Source organism: Anopheles arabiensis, chromosome 2, assembly GCF_016920715.1.
Source record: "Anopheles arabiensis isolate DONGOLA chromosome 2, AaraD3, whole genome shotgun sequence".
NCBI lineage: Eukaryota > Metazoa > Arthropoda > Insecta > Diptera > Culicidae > Anopheles > Anopheles arabiensis.
In genome coordinates, this window is record NC_053517.1 from 53,050,169 (window position 1) to 53,071,530 (window position 21,362).

At 44.4% G+C, this 21,362-nt stretch overlaps 1 protein-coding gene across 5 annotated transcripts; it reads right to left on the bottom strand.

Moving 5' to 3' along the window:
* Positions 1–8: 8 nt before the first annotated feature.
* Positions 9–19,541, bottom strand: LOC120893720 (monocarboxylate transporter 12). 5 transcript variants are annotated; one of them, XM_040295773.1, is made up of 4 exons: positions 19,479–19,541; positions 17,399–17,633; positions 7,867–8,377; positions 9–3,573 (listed from the first exon to the last, which is right to left on the bottom strand). In XM_040295773.1, exons 3-4 carry the CDS (start codon positions 8,072–8,074, stop codon positions 1,148–1,150), a joined length of 2,634 nt encoding a protein of 877 aa, XP_040151707.1. In that variant the 5' UTR covers positions 8,075–8,377; positions 17,399–17,633; positions 19,479–19,541; the 3' UTR covers positions 9–1,147. The 5 variants fall into 5 exon arrangements, with proteins under 5 accessions (XP_040151707.1, XP_040151709.1, XP_040151706.1 ...); XM_040295775.1 differs by having other exon boundaries at positions 17,399–17,539; positions 19,380–19,516; XM_040295772.1 differs by having other exon boundaries at positions 19,380–19,516.
* Between the last annotated feature and the right edge of the window lie 1,821 nt (positions 19,542–21,362).

Here is a 21,362-nt window from a genome sequence, read left to right on the forward strand (position 1 = left end):
CTCAATCAATCGATTATGAATTGTTCTATATTATTTATATGGTAGTTTATCTACATCCTGTTTTAGTTCCGTCTGGCAAAAATAAATTGTATATTGAACGGTGTCATTACAGTACTTACGCTACGCTAAATATGTTTCTCTTTGTTATGTGCTTCGCGCGCTATTTTCATGCTGCTTTTGGTATGCTTTCTCCAGCCGGCACCGTCTGCATCCGACATCTACACTCGTTCTCACCCGACACACAAGAAATACGCAAACACACCACATTCACCACATCCAGATTTAAAACCATACAAGAAACAAACGGAAAATAAAACCGGAAACAATCTAACACTACTAACCACGGCTCTTGTGGTCAAACTTGGTTCAGAGTTCAGAACACTCTTGCTAAAATACTTTCGTTCCTACGGCCATACCGATAAAGCACCTCGTTACTACTCACGTCCTGCATCGCCGCCCTTCGTTCTCTTCAAGAGCCCAAAAACACGTTACAATTTCAAACTGGACACTCTAATAGAAGCTAAAACATCACGCCTTTGTCGCCCAGGTTTTGCTTTCCCTATGCCGGCATTAGTGAATCGCACAATTTATGCTTCCGCACACAGAGTATAATGATTGATTTGGATCATATTGAGGCACGCGTCGTGAAACGTGAAAGGGCGCCACATGTTCCCTGCTTGCTTGCGCTCAACGCACGTACAAGGGCATGTGTGTGAGGGTGTCACACTCAGGAAACGCTTTTCTAATTAATACTAATGGATCTTACATCGATCCTTGTCCTATGCTCTTTGCGCCTCGGGTGCGCCTCGAGCGTTCGACGATTGGTTAAACTCCCCTTTGTTGAGCGTGATGGCCACTGTTCGCTTACGCTAGTGTGTGTGTGTGTGTTTCTTCATGCCCCACCGTGTGTCATTGTTCCTTTCCAACGTATACCTAACTATAGTATATGGTCACTTTTTCTCATGTTCTGGAGTTAGTTGGTTCTGTGCTGCTTCCAGCACTACGACCCCCTTTGTCACCTATCTGTAGTAAACCTATCTATCTCTGCTTTCCTGCCATCTGCATCTCCGTTCTGTGTCTGTGTTTGAGCGAAACATAGCGTCATTGTGAGGCATAGAAAATGCTGCATACATTCCACCGCTGTCCTTTACGCGATTAGCGCCTTATCCACCGCATCGCGCTTCAACTGCAACGGCTGATCATCGTCCTCGTCAAACGCATGTTCAGCTAATACCTTAGTAGTCGCTTCTGCTTCCGCCGCTTTGGCCGCAGCCTCAGCCTTTCGTCGCTTTTGGCGATTGATGAGCGGCATAAAGCCCCACAGGGCCGATCCGCCGAGCAGCACGAACCCGAGCGCGGTGAACAGCGGCTGGTACCGGCCCATATTCTCGAAGATGACGCCACAGATCGGCGGTCCGATCAGCTGCAGAATGCCGTTTACGAACAAACTAATGCCGTAGGACGAGGTGAGCCGCTCCGTGCCGAGCATATCCGCCATGATGACTGCCGTGATGCCCACGTACGTGCCGGACGCGAGCCCGAACAAACCGCAAAACACGCTCACCATCGTGTAGTCACGGACGGTCGGTAGCAGCGCCAGGGCCAGGCCCGATATCGACAGCCCACCGACAAAGTACCACGTCTTTGGGATGAGATTCGTGTCGGACAGCGCCGATCCGCCGATGCGACCAACCAGATCGAGCGTCGAAACGATCGATAGCAGGTACGCGGCCAGGCTCTTGTCGAACCCGAGCGAAATCGCGTAAGCCGGCAGCAGAATGATAAAGTTGGTGTAGCCGATCGCGTTCGTCGAGTTCGAAATCAGGATCACGAGGTAGGAAGGATCGGACAGCAGCGACAGATCGAAGAACGTCTTGCCGTCCATCTTGCTGTCCGATTTGTTACGCTCCGCCGTTGCGTCCTCTGCCGGGGCGGACGATTTGCCTCGCGACACGCTGCCACCGAACGAACGCAGCGACAGATGGGAGGCGAACTCTTTCGGCTGGTGGGTGGAAAGTGTGCTTCCGTGGAACGGAGTACTCATGTACTGGAAGCTGCTCGTCGAAGGCGATCGCTTCGGTGGTCGGTGGTGTAGCTGCTGCCCTGCACCGCTCTGCTGGCCCATTCCGCTGCGCGTCGAGTTCAGGCGGTTCAGGCGGAAGTACGAACCGAGCGTACCCTCGTTCCCGAGGAACGAGTTCGAACTCAGCTGGCTGGTGAAGGTCAGATTGCGGTGTTCCTCCTTGATCGGGGTGCTTATCTTTCTTTGCCGCTGATTGGTGCCCCCAGCAGCACCGCCAAGCATGTCGTCTCGATCGCGACCATATGAGACCGGAACGGCGGCGGCCGATGCGCTCCGGGCAAAGCTATCGATCAGCCCGTTCTTTGGATTGAAGCGGAAAATATCCGGCGATTTGTGCTCGAGCGTTGGCGTCGAGATCGTAGGCGTGTCATCGCCGGTGATGGCAAACTTTGGCTTCACGCTCGCGGACTTCCCCTGCGGTAGCAGCGACTGGGAAGCGGTTGGGTTTGCGTTGGTTTGTCCGTTCGCCACGCTGCGATCTTCCGCCAGCGGATCAGTTTCGTTCGATTCGCACTCCTCGAGGATCACGTCCCGCTGCTGTACGACCACTGCCCTCTGCCCGTCGTCGTCCTCATCCGGCTTTACCTTGCGCACACGCTTCAGATGCTTTTCAACAGGCTCGTAGAAAATGGCCGCCACCCATACGTTCAGCGTGATACCGCCCATGATCAGGCAAGCTCCGCGATACCCATAGTTCTCGAGCAGGAAACGCAACACCGGAGGCAGGATGATCGATCCGAGCGCACTGCCCGAGATGCACAGTCCGTTCGCCAGCCCTCGCAGCTTGACGAAGTACGACGTGACGATGTACACGGTCGGGGGGAAGGATAAACCCGCCCCGGTGCCGACCAGCACACCGTAGCTGATGTACAGATAGTTCACCGAGGTGGCCCAGAACGTGATGATCATACCGACGGCGGCAAACGTTCCGCCAACGATCGTAACCGTACGGTAGCTGTACTTCACCGACAGGATACTGGAGAGTGGCCCCAGCGAGCTGTACAGGAAATAGCAAAGAGCCGGAATCCAGGCCGCCGACGACGGCGATGCTTGGAATGCTTCGAGGAATTCGACGAACAGCACTCCAAAGCTCTTGATCGTGCCAGGGACGAGTATGTTCACCAGCATCGACCCGGCGAGCACCAACCATCCCCAGCCACCGTCTGGCGGCACAAGCTCGTAATCATCGTCGGTGGTGCCGTCCTCCGGATCGCCACCCTCGTCCGGCGCTCGGTATCGTTCCGTTTGGCCCGTCTTGGTGCTGATTGGTTGCATGGTGCTGTTGGAAATGCTGCGACAAATGGTAGCACTGCCATTGCGCGGAAGCAATGCCGCTCGGCCATTCGATTCCAGCTGATTCTGAGCATTGTCTTCCGGTTCGTGGGTACGGGATGGTCCGTTCGGATCGTCGGTCTGCGGTTCCAACGTCAATGCCGGTGGGAGCACCTTATTGAGCTTGATCGTGTCTACCGGCTGAACCGGCGAGGGATCTGTAGGGAAATGGAAAGATGAAAAATTAACAATTAACAAAATTTGCTTTGCTTGACTGTTCATCCGCACATTTACCACTATCCCCGAGCAGAAGGGTTAACATTGCTTCGTTCTTAGCAAGTACACAAACCCAGCCACAACCACATTCTACGTACGCAGCCATTTTTAACCGCCGGCGGCTAAAGCAGCACACGCTGAGCGCGATACGTTGGGTACACAATCGAGTGTAAGTGATATATTGCGCTGGTTCTTTAACCTTTTTACATGAAAACCATTATTACATCCATATCGCATATATGTAGCTACTTATTTTGTGCCTTATTTTTATAGTATCTGAAACATATGGCATAATGTGTAAAAATAATCACACTCAACATGCCATCACGTCTCCCGTTTTCCAGGAACTATAACGGCTTTGTAACGGAAAAATTCGCTTTTTCCATAATACACAATTGGTTTCTTATCACCTCCAGCAATCATAAACAAACGTAGTGCGCATGTACCAGCATACCTCTTCCACCCATTCCTTTATAGGGTGTAGAGCATATGAATGAAAACACACATCGGCTATGTTACCGTCATCTTGCAAATCTTGACCAACTTCGTTAACAGCAAGTCGACAACAAACGAATTTTAAGGACCTTTTCACAGCGCATTACAGTAATTCTAGCTGTGTCGTTCAGAAGATCTCGAATTCATCTATCACTTCATGGAAACCGTTTGTGCTGATTGCGGACAGTTCTCATCTTACCCAAATCACATGTTCAATATTCAGGTCAAATCAAAATATATCTTTCCATGCTTGTTAGCACAAAGCTAGATGAATGTTTCTTTAATGCTCTGGGGGAGACGAAGCGTGCTGGGAAGGGCATACACTACTACGGATGAACCGTACGTGTGCTCTCTTCTGCCCACCTACCAACTCACCTTGTGGTGCTTTCCATCCTCCATGGCAACGGCCTTATTCTCTCTTGCTACTTCGATAACCTTAACCTTGCACCACCACCACCACCTGAGCGCTATATCACCGGCTAGCTAAATAAAAGACAATCTTCCTTCTTGACTAGGGCAAATGGATGCGAGCACCTATCCCTCCCACTCACTGCGAGATTGGACACGGTTTGTGCGAAAAGATGCTCAAAATAGAAGCCTCCTCTCTCGATCCCAAGCGTAAAATGACGAAACTGTGTTAAAGTGGAAAATGAATTTCCTTTGCGTAATTTTCCATCTCGTCGTCGTCGTTTCGCAGCAACCGAAATTCAACCGAATAATCGATACAAGATTATGCTTCTAACAGTATGTTATTTTTGTACAAAATGCGAATGAAGTAAGGAGCCATTTTCACTATACACTTTCTTCTTCGAACAACACTGCATCATGGTCAATGTTGCGCAAAACTGTTGTTTCAATCGTTGCAAACCGCACCGTACGCGTGTGTATTTGCCGGAACGAAATCAGAAAATTAACGCACGTGGCTTTTGGGTACCGGAACCATGCGATTCAGTTAACCCTCTCATTCCTTTTTCCAACGGTCACCTGCAACCACGGGTGCAAACGTGTGTTAGCAAACAATCACTTAATAATGATGTTTTTGATGTGCCTCATTGCCTTGCTTGGCACTCATATCCGTTCCAGCAACACGTCAAATATCTTGCCGTTGTTGCCTTTGAGTTGGCTTTTGATTGCAATAAAAGTTTTGACATTCTTAATAAACGCTGGGAGGTAAAAACAATGCTTATGTTTTTTGCATGATAAAAAAAAGAACAATTTTCCTGTACGACTAGCACTACAATATGATTGGTTTTATTCAATACAATTTACTTTACACAATCCCTTACAATTTACTATACCCCTAACGAACAAGTGGAGTATTTCGGGTCCGTTAATAGGCCAAAAGATGTGTACTATTTCAATGCGACTCGGTGGTGTACCGGATAACCGTGGTGGTTGCTACATGGCTTTTTAAAGGTTCAATTCCCACTAAAACCGCCGCCCTTCCACTACCAAGGACTTTTGCATATTGCAATTGCGTCGTACAAATTAGTAAATAACGGCAGCTGCTTCATGCATCCCCAAATAGGGATCGATCATTTACAAAGTCGAATTATGACGTATTAAACATCATATCGACTCATTTGTGTAGGAGCTGAATGGAAACTGAATGGAAATAGTCCTATCAATTATTTGAACTGAATGCTGCTTCAAATCAGCTTCCGACAAAAACGTCCCTATCCTACACCTTGATCTGTCACTCACTGATCGATCACAATAAAATATGCGTTGCGACTTTTGCTCATCCAAACAGCAGACTTACAACAATGTTGTCTCCGACGGCCCGTGCGAAACTTCTCCACGGTGACCATTTCAAGGCCACCATCATCCATCGCGATAAACTTACCCCCATTGAATCAACGATAACTGATAACAATTACTACCAATTCCGTGACAAGTGAGCCGTGCAGCGCCATTATCTGTCTTTCTCGTAGGTTGACAATTAAAACGAACGAATTGCACCAAACGCGCGCATATCGCCCAACCCCTTTGTCCATCCGGGCAGGCAAACGCAGGCCATCATTTACGCCAAACCATTGATGTATCAGGCCAAACCACGCGTGGACGGATTGTGTACAATTCAAGGTCAGTTCTTACGCAGCCCAAGTACTGCGATAAAGAACACACATCTCACGTTTCTTGGGCATTTTCCCACAGGACGGGCGAACGGGCTATGTAACGGGTTTCAACGATCAATTGACGATAGACAGACAGTGTGAAAAAAGGGTGACGAAGACCGTACTGCCATTATTCGATCGATCTCTTTGTCGCAAAAACTGCAAAACCGAACCATCTAGCGGAGGTTGGAAGGGATGGACGGAACAATTCTTTCTTGGCCATCGTTTTTTACCCTAAAATGTGGGTTACGACGGGCCTATAAATAGGGGCGCGAGCGATGGCGTTGAGTGGATGATTCGACTCATGCCACAACACACGTTTACCGCATGCCACAATGTCCCATCAGTTGGTTCTACTTTCAAAACCAGATCCATCGCACAGAGCAGTGGCACAGAGCAGCGTCTCAGCGTCTACATTTACTTCCATTTGGGATTGTCCTGGTGATCGCGAAACCTCGACCGAAAACTCGATCGCGCGCGCTACAATTATATCTTGCCCAACAACAATCGAAATTGTCCGCCCCTGGGGGGGGGGAGTGTGAGACTTTGCATGAGTAGGTCGAAAGGATCGTTTAAATCCATACAGCGTGACATAATGAGCTGGTTTGTGTTTCTTGCTAGACATTAATTGCCCGCATCTGGAGCTTGGTCTGCAAATTAGTTCTTGCAAAACGCGGCATGCTTTATCGAGAGCGTTGTAGGTTACAGATTGTATTTTATGCATCAAGCGCAATACATCGCAATCGATTACTGATAGGAGCGGGTTGCTTCATGGCGTGGAATACTACTACCATTAGCAATCGAGTTCAATTTCCACAGCTTGAAGTCTCCACGTTCAAAATTTCTAACTGCAGATCCAAGACTCACTCATATCTTTCCTGGACTGACACTACATTCATATCTAAATAGCAATTTTCCAAAGAATTCATTCACCAATAACAACCACGCCGACGCCTGTTGGACGTCATAGCCGTTCACAACAACATACCAACTTCACAAACAGCCCACACACACAGTACACATTAAGCGAAACAGCCCTAATAAACACATTGTTTTGGAGTAACGCTTGGTAGGCAAATAACGTGACGCACCGTTTGTGATTTGGAGGCTCAAAACACGTAAACATGTTCTTCATCTCAGCCAGCCAGCAACGAAACTGCTGAAAGGCCGGGACGACGACGGGTGCTCGGCAATGGGGGCAGCCACACCGTATGTCGGCAGCCGGGCGGCAACGGTCGAAAGCGAAGCGTACGTTCTAGAACCAAGAAGCAGAGATCGTATCAAGCGTCCATCAATTTCACCGCAATTCAATTGACCTTAATCATTCTGCTGGGACACTGGCCCGTCAACGCAAACGGGAAGACGCATTAAAGATCGCACCACAAATCGTCTCGGTCAGATGGGATGGGGGCCATCTTACTCGTGCGTATGCGCCACCAACCACCACACATTGTGCGTGTATATCTAAGTGCTCCAAATCAGTCTGCACCAGCGAACGATCATTCACTGTCGTGGCAAACATCCAAGGAAGCCATGGACAGAGTTCACGCAACACGCTGCGAATGTGCACGTGATTTGGAGCTTTTTCTTCAACAAGGTAGGAATGAAAAAGGCTACACTCACCGTTTGGTTTGGGACATTCGACGCTTCGCTGGGCGCTGGTGCTGTTGTTCTCGTCGTTGCCATTCTGCTCCTCCTCCTCCTGCGATGGGTCGTCCTGTGCAGCTGCCTGGGAAGAAGGATGCTGATGGTCCTGCCGAACTGGACTATAATCGGCCACGTGCGGCTGTAGCAGCTTTCCCTCGCTGCGCTCCAGACTCTCCTCACCCATCGTCTCGTCGCCTTGTCACGTGTGCAGGGAGATGTGTGAAGGGGGGAGATGGCTGGGGGGAGGGGAGGATGTGGATTGTGGAGTTGGTTTTAAGGCGTCCAACGAGAGGGCGGCGACATGGAGGCACCAGCTACGGTTGCCTGGCAGCTGTTGTTACCGGATACGGTACGAAACCAATTGCACACCACCGCCACCGACGTTGCTTCCATTCGGTGCCTGGCTCCGTCCAAAGCTGTTGAGCTGGGTTTGCTGTGCTGTGCTCCTACGCAACGTTCCTGCCAAGCAAACCGGCCGCCGTATCACCTGCAGAGGAAATGAGCAAAGGAATCGAATTAATAGCAAGCTCTCTCACGTGCTGGGAAGAGAGTAATCGTTCACAAGCTTTAAAATTCCGAATAAACAGCAGGCTGTTCAGGTCGTGCCTAACCTAAAGCTTGCTTCCTTTCTTGACAAACACCAAGGAAAGCAATTTTCTCACGACTGTGCAAGGCTAACAAAAAGTTCCGATGCTTGTGGGGCCCCCAGTCGAATGGCGCAATAGCAAGAGCAGCAGGCTGATTGCATACTAAGCACTGATAACCCCCGCAGTAATGCAAAACAGCACCACAGCAACAGGGTCGTCCCCAAACCGGTTCAAAGAAATGGTGAACCTACTACCACTTCCGCCCAACAAGTGACTCACGAGCCAGTAACAGCTGACGAGCGACCGAACGAACGAACGAACGAACGAGTATGGGTGTTGGGATCATCACACAAATACACTCTTTTTTTTTGCTTACTTGGCATTCGACCAAAACATTCCACCAACCATCTCCCAATCAAACACGGACTGGTGTAGTGGCATGTAATCATCCGCAAATCCCATTCCATGCCCCGCCGCTTCGCACCGCCTCAATTCGTTTTTGGACAACGTGAAAACGTGAAAACGTGATCCAACACGGTGGCAATGTCACCCACGTTCAAGGATAAGCATTACATTGACCCAAAGAGGAACATCGAACCGAACGGGAAGGAAAAACCGGAATTACTATTAGCAGCACGGTTTGAAGGTTGTACACACATAACACACCCAACCAAATCCACATCCGTGCGCATCCACTGACTATGAATGGAATAGATTGTGTAGATTTGTTGAAAACACATCGAGCAGGAGGTTTTGTTTTTTTACGTGCGTTTTCATCACATATAGAACAATACTTAAGTATTTATTTTGTACATTTATTAATTTATTTAGTTATTATAAAGGTATCGAGCCTCCATGGCTTACATACACAACTACAACTAATGTCTTATAAACTATGGAATTTCTAATATTAGACGTGATGCAGTCTCGTATGACACTTGTATTCAATTAAATTTGAATATAAATTAAAATTCTTAGACATCAATAATAACGGACCCCTAGCACAGAAAAGACGACTACGAAAAGTAATTAAAAAATCAGTAATTAAAAATTTTCGAGTTCTTAAAGGCCTAATAGGGACATAAACATTTACATTAATTAGCAATAGCGGTGCATCCATTCTTCCAGTTAACAGTTTGAACTTAAACATTCCTTGGGCAACCATTCTTCGTTTTTAAAGAGTTTCAAGCCCTAACAACTGACACCTCGTACGGTAAGATGGTAGCACGTCGTTATGTCTCCACGGAAGCCGCTTAATAGCTACTAGTGTTGGGTCATACGATTCATTTCACGACCCGACCCGGAGTCGGGTGCAAGCCAGTCGGAATCGATTCCGACCCGTGGGTGCAGCGGGTGCGCTAGGTCGGAGTCGGAATCAAATCCGACCCGCGGGTGCAATGAGTTCAGGTCGACCCGAAAGATCAGTAGGTGCGAGAAAGCATAAGCGACTCCGACCCGTTGGTGCAACGAGTTCGGGTCGGGTCGGGTCACGGTAGGTTCAGTTTGACCCGAGGGTGCAGTGAGTTCGGATCGACCCGATAGATCAGTAGGTGCGAGAAAGCATAAGCGACTCCGACCCGTTGGTGCAACGAGTTCGGGTCGGGTCGGGTCACGGTAGGTTCAGTTTGACCCGAGGGTGCAGCGAGTTTGGGTCGACCCGATAGATCAGTAGGTGCGAGAAAGCATAAGCGACTCCGACCCGTTGGTGCGACGAGTTCGGGTCGGGTCGGGTCAAGATAGGTTCAATCCGACCCGACCCGACCCGAACTCGCTGCACCAACGGGTCGGTGATTATTCGGTCGGTGATTATATGATTATTCTTCTGGAGTCCCGCAGGGCAGCAACCTGGGTCCTTTGCTGTTCCTTCTTTTCATCAACGACGCGACATTGATCCTTCCGGCTGATAATCATCTACTGTACGCAGATGACGCGAAAATTTTTCGTGTTATTCGTGAACCAGAAGACCACGCCCGACTGCAAACTTCCTTGCATGAGTTCCAGTGTTGGTGCAACCGTAATGCTTTATCCCTATGCACACATAAATGTGAAGTCATCACTTTCAGTCGTTCTCGCTGCCCATCATTGTATGAATATGCGCTTGATGGACAGTCCTTGGTGCGAAAACTATGTGTTAAGGATCTAGGTGTTTTGCTCGATACAAAACTATCATTTAAGGATCAGCTGGATCATGTAGTAGCCACCAGCAATAGAATGCTAGGACTAGTTATCAATATGACTCGTGAGCTTAATGATATACTTTGCACCAAGGCGCTCTATTGCTCACTTATCCGGTCGTTGATGGAATATGCAAATATCGTATGGTGGCCAACTGCAGCGCGTCCGTTAGCTCGATTGGAATCAATCCAGCGCAAAATTTCACGATTTGCACTTCGCTCATGGAACCAAAGGCTCAATTACCAAACTAGGTGTTTACTACTCGGGCTACCCACCCTAAGTGAGCGAATACGAAAAGCCAGGTTGTCGTTCATCACGGGACTTCTCGACGGCCGTATTGACTCTCCGTCACTACTGGCTGCCATCAACCTGTACGTTCCGGCCAGGCCGCTCCGGACTCGGGCAATGTTGGCCCTCGACGACCGTAGAACGCAATTTGGCTCCTCTGACCCGTTCCTACTTATGTGCCGTGCTTTCAACGCAGTCAGCGACGCTTTTGAGCCGAGGATTTTGCCAACTGAGTTTAACGATCGTGTTTCTGTGTTAAATTTGGTTCCATAGTGCACATTTTTATGTTCTATGTTATTGTAATCCATTGTAAAGAACTCATTGTAAAACATTGCTAAAATGGTTCGAGAGGGCATTATTGTCCATCGATAGACAAATAAACATAAACATAAACATAAACATATATATATATAATATAAAATATTTACAAACAACTTGAAACAATTGCGATTGCGCTATTATTTAAATCTATACAGTGGAATTGAGTTTAAAAACGAGTTTTCCTCATAACGTGTAAAACTAAATTTTTAGTACCACTCTTAACGATTAAAATCCCGCATAACGAGCAATATCATTTTTGTTCTTGATACGTTTTTTGGTGCCAACATTAAGCATTTCTATAAATTACAATTATCGCCCAGGTAAATAAAAGCTTAGAAACTACGCATCGTTTATTGCAAAACTATTTAAGGAGGCACGTATATGTTGTACAGTGTTTTTCTGGATCTATGTGCTGATGAAGGTGAGAGTTTGCCCTGCCAATTGCTACCACTGGTCGAAGTGTACAGGTGTGTTGTAGATTTGATGCCACTAAAATTATGGTAACATTTTACTGATAATTCACACGGTGAAATTCTTCAGCGATATATTACATTAAAACATTTCAATTGTGATGAAACTGGATTATTGAAAGAGTACCGACACAAAATAAAAGACTATACCAATCGACCATTTTTTCCAAGAACATGGCACAATAGTAATGACAAAGAAATAGTGAACTACAAAAATCTTCTCAAATATTAGTATTATACATACATTATTCATCATTCAAATGCGTATATTCCCTGTTTATCAGCACATTTGTGGTCGTGGAACAAATTATTTATCTTTTCATACACAGTTTCGCCAAATCATACAAATCAGAACAAAAGCCTCACGCACAACGAGTTTTTTTTTCGAACAACGAGTGAGTCGCTGGATGGAATGGATAAAACTAGGCATAAGGGGTTGATATACAAATACTTTCAAATACGCAGAGTAGTTTTACTGCGAATATAAACTGTTTTTGTTTTGATTATGTTTTCATATTCATATGAAACTACAAAAAAAATCCAAAATTCCACAACATTGTCGCATACCTTAAAATCGCTACATTCTTAAGTCCATGTTGCTCCAACGATATTGACTGAACGTCTCGCACACGGATGTAGAATAACAACAGCAAATGTGGACAGATTATTACCACGAATTGTGCGATATTCGTGGATTTACACTGCATACCGACCCGGCACCCTTACTTACATACTTTCCTTATCGTAAGTAACGCTTAGACACCGCGCACACGCCAATTGCCCTATCCACGTTTATTGCAGTCCAGTTTCTATCGGTACGGGTGCGAAAAACAACAAACAAAAAAACATTCACTCACTCCAGAAACGGCCAATCCCATTCAGCACCTCGCAGTAACCTTGTAAGCTACAGTTCGTCACGGTAAATAGCAGGAATAAAAAAAAAGATCACCCCGTCAGCGGTTCACTGAACATCACGCATCAGACCGCAACACCTCGACAAAAGAATGAATTTACCCCCGCGAAGCAACGATCGTACGCAAATGTCGAGCAGTATGTAGTAGGAGTACACTACGTGGAATGATAACACACTTACGACGCTCACTCAACAACGTAGTAAAAAGGTGATAAGGATTCGTGATGGTTACATAAACGGTTTCGTATCATCACTTTCTTATGTTCATACCGGATGAAGATAGTGGCGTCCTTATACAAGCAAAGGTGACATATATGTGTCTTGCGTGTTTTTTTCTTCAATTCCAGGTAAAGGTCATTAAAATATATCCTTTCGTTGTAAACACATTTCATCGCTACTTGCATACGACGAATTATTTACACCGAAATCAACCTAATTGAACCTTTCCTTCGAAATGTAGGTCAAACAATGTTCCAGATTCGCCAGCTAATTGACAGCTTAAGCTCCTTTAACATAGTGCTGTGCGAAAACTGCGTATCTCGCTAAATTGATTGTTTTCATGCGTACAAAATATCAGTTCAATGGCTATCAATCATCTATGACATCGTGGGTTTTGGAGCGAGAAATTGTGCACACAATTCTGGCAATTACGGAGAGTACATTTTTGATATTTCCCTTATGTTGTAGCCATGACACGGGGAAACTCGAATTCGATAGACTATAAAATGAGATAAAATGATAAACGTTAAGCTACATGTGTTTATAAAACGCATATGTACAAAAGTGATTTAAATTTTGTAATAATGTTTTGTTTCATTTTACTGTTCACCGACAGACTGTCTCCAACTAATAGAAATTGGACTATATGGCACTCTTTTTGGACAGGCTCCTTGAAAATTCCTATTGGATTTATCCAAGAAGGGTGCTATAGAGTCCAATATGCAATACATTAAGTTCATTTCAAATAGGAAGGATTCAACAAAGTGTTCCACAGCTATGAGAACTCCTGAAAAACCCTGTATGGATAAAAGTATTTAAAAAATAAATGTAGGTTAGTGTCAAAAGCAAAACAATTATTTAATTTATTTTCCTTTCATTTCTAAAACTCACTAGCATGTTTCAATCTTGCATTTTCTGCATGCAACTGTATAATAAATATACATCGCTAAGTAAAATTTTAAGACTACTTGTATTCCCCTTTATCCATGATTCACAATAAAGATTTTGCAACGTGTAACATAGCAGTACAAAGCAGTAGCATAACATAAAATTTCGTTTCGCTACATTTGACTAAGACTTCCTTAATTAACCATTCAAGAGTTATTAATTGCATTGGCAATTCCTACCAAACACAAAAAATGGGTCAGGGACAGTTTACTAAATACCACACCACACCGCTCTTATCTGTTCCCCATGAACATCTCTTCAAATCTACCCTAGGAGATAGAACAATGCAAACACGAACGAACAACAGTACGCACTCAAATGACGTCACCCGGTTTGGGGGCAAAACAAAAATGCGCCTCAAATTTCATTCACCAAAATGCCTGGCGCTTTACGAACTGGTCTGTCCTTTACCTTCATCGTCATAACGCGAAGGGTAGCAGCAGCACAGCCGATGCGGTTGTTTATTTCGCTACACGGGGTAACGCTTCGCTTAGCGACATTGTACTAAAGCTGAGTTTTAAAGCGTACTCACCACGCCGGCCCATCGATACTCCATAGAGGAGCACCACCACCACCGGTTGGCTGATCTATGTATTAGGTCGGGGTGTGGTACAAGTCATTGAACTTCGTGAAAATAATGATGGCACAACAACATGCATACCATAGGTCGCGCGCCGCTCGCAATACAATTTGGATGACGTTTTCAGTTCCTTTCGAGCGTTGAGCACCGAAGAACGGCCTCGTTTTATCGTTCGTTTATGTTTCAACGTAAATGTAGCTTGAAAGTAGTTCACTAAAGAAATTATCCATTATTCGACCTTTTATCATTCATTTTTCAACGTTATGTACAATAACCCACAAACGACATTCCTGTTCATAGGCCGTTACACGTTACTTTTCAGGAATTGTGATAAACAATTGGGGGACAATTTTTGAACATAATTTTACCCATAAATATCCGTTTAACTCTACAAAACTCTATCATTTTCTCAAACAAAACATTTAAACAATTAATTCAAATAATATGTAATATAATTCATCCTTAATACATTTCTTCTTTGCAACCTTGAACGACGTTGATCCGAAACCCAACCCCGTTTTGCATCAATCATCATCATCATCATCATCATGCGATTGATTCATCAAACCACACCATCTCAACGATCGAACAAAAATGTTGGCACACTTCCTAAAACCCCTTCCTTTCCTGGACGGAAAAGTTGCGTTATTTTGAGAAAGAGAGAGAGAGAAAAAAAACATCTAAAAACCCCAAACAAATTTCAAACCTAAACCTCCAAAACCGAACGCGGCCGCTTCATTCCACTCTAATTGCAATTAGTCGTCGCTGCTAACGCGCTGTCAGCTGACTTTACCAAAACGACGCTAAACGTCAGCACTTTTCATGGTCACTGAATTGAGTGCAAACAAAAACAACAGATTGATACAGACACAAAAAAGAGCAAAAATCAAGCTTCAAAATTAACCAATTAATCAATGGAGAAACGCTAACGCAGAACGAAAGAATGGAGTTGAAAAATAACGCAATTTTTTTACTTGTTTTCATCATCTGCGCTGATGATGCCAATTGTTGTGATTAATCGGAAATCGGAAAATCCCACTGAAAACGGGATGATTAATGTCAGCAGATCTCGCATAAATCATAAATAAAGCAAAACATATCGATTCGACTAAAAACAATAATTTTTTTTTAACGAATACTGCTTTCTACAATCGCAAACTGGTCCCACGATGGTGGATTGTGCTTTAATCTAGGACGGAAACAAACATCGTCGTTTGCCAAGTTCATTGAATTGTAATAATTAACTATTGACCTAGAATTTAAAACCGAATCACCCTCCCCTTCCTGGCCATTAATGTTCACCTCGAGGTAAACCTTCTGCTTTGTATGCCTTCAGTACAAATCGCGAACCAAATGGACGACACACGCCAATCACTTTTTATTGTGTCAAGTTTGTATACTATCTGGACGAGGGAATTACTTGGAAAAAATCCCATGCCAACCGAGCAAATGAGAATGTTGTGTCATTAGGAGTGGATTGCTCCACTATATCTTGTCATGCGCCCTTCAATACTGTTCCTGCCATTAACCACCACATCATGTGATGAATGTTTTCCATGCCAGAGAGACACATCATCGTACATGGCCACCCGCGTGTTCCTCTCTGTGAACCCTTTTCCCTACTTATGTTTATGCTAGTAGCCTCAATCAATTGATTAATACACCTTCAGCAGGTTATATACGAATAGAACGATTATAATTGCGAAACGGCCACCTTCATGGCTGTCGTATGTTATATAAACCGGGGCCAGCTGCTCTACTCCATCGGCCAATTCACCTTACACCACGTACGATGTACGATGCCGTTCTTTGTGCAAAGTGAACGATCTACGATGTGTCGGAACTAGTAGACGTGGAGTATCGGCGTGACTTGTAATCATCAGCATTGCAAACAGCAATTGATTGCTGGTGGTCAAACACACACATGTTTTGAAATGAGCCTATTGGTGGTTCATGTTGGACCGGTGGAGCGGTCCTACAGATTTTCCTTTTCTTTTTCTGCTGTGGTAGATTTTCCGGGTCATTGACTGCAGTACACTCACTTGAACAATTGTTGGAGTGATCGTGGTGTTTTATTTTCTGTCGTTTACTGAACATATCGTGTGAATTAATATGAAAATTCCTAAACTTACTAAGATTTTGGTTAGCTGAATTTTTAATTACCATGAAAATTCAACACACATGTTTGCTGTGTTATTCATTCATCTCTTTTATTGCTGAAAGTCCCCGACCGGCACACAATCTCCAGACATGCCTAGAAGCTTCCTTCATACATCCATTAATTGGTTCATCGAATGGAATGTACAACGACTGTGCCTCATTGGGTTCGCTACGACCGATGTCGAAGGACAATTGGGCCATTCGATATTGAAACTTCACACTTCCTGGCCATTTACGGCTTACACACAAACACACACACAATCATCAGCTGGAAGCCCCACATAAGGACATTCCCCGAGAAATCGACCGGTTGAGCTCAAGCAAAGTTCAGACAATGTGCAACAGTTTCAAGTCAACAGTTCCTTCTGAATGTTATAAAACAAAAGAGTGCAAATTATTGCTCGTGCGCGTTACGTTTTCTTCCACTATCACTGCGCCCTCTCGACAGGCTGCTACTAATCACCCAATAAGCTGCCAAGCAAACGCCCCGCTCCAGACGCAGCAGCTACTGAAAAGCGCATCTTGTTGACACAAACGATTACACAAAGCTGCACGCGAGCAAATGCATGGGGAGCAAACTAAACGGTGCACAAAGTATTGCTGAGTGCGATGATGCATATATACCGGTGCTATTATCCTTCCCGTCTTGGGTGATTGTAATGAGTTAATGTATTTAAATTTTTGTAAAAGTTGTTAAAACAAAGCTTCAAACCTGTGTTTGAGTGTCAGTAATATGCAAGAACTTAAGGTACAGAGTACCAAAGCACAACACAAAAAAAAACAGTTCGCTAGAGCGTTGATGGTATTTTACGAATACTAACAAAAGCGATCTAAATTAGCAACTTACCCAATCGAAGCGATTCCTGCCGCTCGTTGATATGTCTCATTCAAATGATTTTTGACTGTTGTGATTCTTGCTTGTGCGGGGCACTCTTTAAATAACCGCCGCTACTAATACACTTAGAGCTTTATAGTCTAAAAATGTTCACTTTTTCCGTTGACGGGTGATTTGAGCATAAAAGAAAAATAACAATATTCACATGCACGTACATTTAACCTAAAAACACGAACTTTATAAAACACTAAAACACAACAAAGTTATTAGTTTAAAAAATAGTAAACAAAAAGAACATATTAAACGTTGACTAGTAAAACACATTGCGACTATGTTTTGTATTGAGTTGCACTAATATCAGTTTACAAATCTCGTGCTTAAGTTTTTTGTTTGTGACACAGCCAGCACCAGTGTGCACTAACGACACATACAAACAATCTTTCCCGAAGCGTTCTCCATCGACACACCAGAAAGACACTGACGCATTTAAAAGGCCTAGCAGCATGTGAGAGCAAGGAAGCAAAAAAGAAAAATACTGCGCACGAGTCGACAAGGCAAGCCTTTCCGCTTTTGGCTTCACTGTCGTCTAGACGTTAGACTCACACACCAACAAAACCAGCTGTCAGGCGCGGCTTCAGTTCTCGTGCGAACAAAATCACCTGGCGCGTCACACAGCTGACCGTACGGCGATTCCGCACTCCACTACCCTTTCCCCCTTACATCCGTTGTCGTTCATTATACCCTTTTCTGCTGTGCGCTAAACCACAACACTTGCCGTTTTTCGCATGCGTTTCCAACACAAATTGTGCGCGTCATTGACATTGACTTTTGACGATGGCTTTATTTTCGTTCGACGTTTGTCGTTCTGTTTGCGATCTTTGCTTTCTTCACTGTTGTGTACCGCCCTTGAGACAGTGAGTGGCTCGCACATCGCTTGATTGTGTTTGTAACTCTGTGTGCCGAATTTTTCCTTCCTCTGTCCAAGACGGCAATCGAAGCAAGCTGCGGTCACGTTTACTCAACCTGACCAAAGCATCTGATCAAACAAAGTAGCAGCCGCTTGTGTATGTGTATGTGTGTGTATGTGTGTAGCGGCAAAACAAAGGCCCGCAAAACAACACACACGCCCAGTGGACGCGCGGTTCACCACACAACCAATCGAACTCACGGAGACGATATCAAATGGAGCAAAACGTTAGTCATTCTTCGTGCTAGTGAATTTTAAATGGCCCTTGCATTTGCCAGCCACCGATTCATTGTAGTTTCCGCTTTCCACGCTTTTTATGTAACCCACCGCACACTAGCAAACAGCTGCAAAATTTTCCGCTGCACACGTAAACACGAATAAAAGCATTGCAATGGCAAAAGAAACATTTCTATCTACCCAGCCAGCGCCAATAGTGCGTATGGTGTTTCGGTGTACGTGTTTGGCGCTAAAGGCATAGGTGCCTTGCTTCCGGCGTCAACACACAGCGTAGGCACACTTTTGCATAACACGCGCACTGTAGGTTCACACGCACAAGTACGCCCTGCAGCCTGCGTCCTGAGATAGCACTGCGTACGACTGCACTGCGCCAGAGAGCAAGTTGCCCGTTTGCTGACCGTCTACTATTCGGTAGCGTTGCGTTGCATCTGGGTATACGCTACTCGGAAAGCATATGACATGCACTTTCCATAAAGGACATTCGTACCACCGGTCGCTCCCTCACCCGTCGTGTCCGTCGTGTGGCATTCAACTCCCGAGACCTCACACAAACACACACACTGCACTAGGTGAAGGCCATGGCCTTTAGCTGCAAAACTGTCGCCACGCTGTTCTCCAGTCGGCTAGTAGTGCTTCCGATAGAAAAATGACACTACACACTGCTGCTTTGGGTTGTTGTTCCAGCAAAGTCACAATAAACACAACACACCACAACAATCCCCGGTCCTGGGATGGTTCGATTTCATCAACAAAAACAGTCTCAAGAATTGCCAACTCTTCTGAGCTTACATGCTTCCACTATTTCACTTCGCCCGGAGTCGACTCTTCTCCGACGGACTCTTGGCTGGTGGTAAAAGCAAGAGACAACGTCTGTTACTATGCGCTCACGTTGTGTCTGCTGTGCTGCCTTTTCATTTCTGTTCGATTTTCACTTCTCATGCGCGAAAGTAACCGTCCTCCGATCAACACAATGAGATAGTTGCACACTGGACGGTGGACAATTAAACTTTCCTCTTGATTCGTTACGCACTCAAAATAATGCTTGATGCTGCCTTCCAATTAAAAAACTATTTGAAAAAAAAATTACATAGGACATTTTAACAATTTCTCTAACAGATGAAAATCTGGTGCATGAGTACAGATGACTAATATAAACGTGCTGTTTTAAAAAGAAGTTTAAATTAATTTGTAAAAAATCGGAAAAATCTAAAAATCGACTATCCGGCTGATTGTTTAAATTTAGTCTATATATTTGACAGGCATGAATTTTTTGAAGTACTTTCAAACAATAAGTTATAATAAACATACTTTTAATAACAATAAAGAGAAAGAAATAGAATAGAAAATATATATTTAATAAGAAATGGTGGTTCTAAACATTTCCCTGAAATACATTTATAATCGCATCTAGCTAAACAAGTGCCTAGATGATAAACGCTGCTCCTTAACCGTTGAAAATAACCTCTACCGTTATCATTTTTACACAGCGAATACTGATTCTAACCATGTGGGAGATCTATTCCACTATCCACCTTCTAGCGGTGGCAACACGCACACATCGCCTTGTTGAACAAAGTGCAGCCGCCGCTTTGTCTCCCCACATCATATCAGAATCTCCAACGGATACAACTAACGCAATAACATCACACAAACACGCAAGCAGCCGGGGACACCAAACTGACATACACACCCGTGCGGAGAGCGCGCAGATGCGTAGCGCGAAAAACATATGATTGGGCACAACGGGATTTGGAGTACACATAAAGTTAAAATTATGACGATTACTTACTTAAGTCTGTGCCATTGTTTTGTTTTCAACTAAAAGCCATTTTCAAATTATCTTAACTCATTAATCTCATAAATTATCTCATTAAGTTTCGAATTAATCTGTAGCCAGTCATGGCTCAGGTTAAGTAAAACAACGATAAATTTGCAAGCATTTGTTTCGTTTTAAAATTTTATCATACTTAAAAAAACGAGATTTCATTCACATTGGCTCCTAATTGTATCAACAAAGATTGGCTACCTATTTTGTTCTAGTAGCGCACTATTCAAAACTAACTAATTTTAATTGATCAAATTACTTTGAAATCGTTTATTTTATACTTGTTATATACTGTCAACTGTGCATTTAAACCTTATACTTTCTCGGAAAATTTACATTTTATATTACAAACACCATTTAAATTTCATTTGTTACATTTCATTTCGTACGTTTAACTTACACTACTGTGTATGCATACGTGAAGACGTATAACAGCTAAAGAACAGTATAACACTCCTGTGTGTTTAGTCAATACTTCAACCAATGGCTGCGTACGAGCTGTGGTCAGACTGGATTTTAGCTTAGAATAGTTTATAGAGGCTTTGGCTCCAACGGAACTCTTTCGCCTACAGATTTTAGCTTAGCATTAATGTATTGCCATTGTAACAAAGTAAAGAGACGAATGAGGCCAATTGGCTCAAAGTCTCTATAAAAATAAAGAAAAAAAATTGCAACAAAGTTTAGTAATGTAGGATTTTTTTTATTATTTTAAAACGTTTTTTTTAAGTAAAGCATGAGTTGTTTTCGAAACCGGCGTGTAACAAGTACTTCCTTTGGTAGGAATTGGGCAGCAACGAGATAATTTAGTTTTGGGACAAAAAATTTCAGCATAAAAAAGTGCGGATTACGCAATCACGTAACCAATATTCATTTCACTAACAGGGCAATCTACACCAGGGGTCTCCAAACTACGACCCACGGTCCGCTTGAGGCCGCGACCTCAAGAG

What these genes read in the sequence shown, in the direction of transcription:
- LOC120893720 (XM_040295773.1), bottom strand. Translation starts at nt 8,074, where the DNA reads ATGGGTGAGGAGAGTCTGGAGCGCAGCGAGGGAAAGCTGCTACAGCCG. An exon ending in CGAATGTCCCAAACCAAACG is followed by an intron (nt 3,574 to 7,866) that starts GTGAGTGTAGCC and finishes ATTTCCCTACAG; the next exon opens with ATCCCTCGCCGGTTCAGCCG.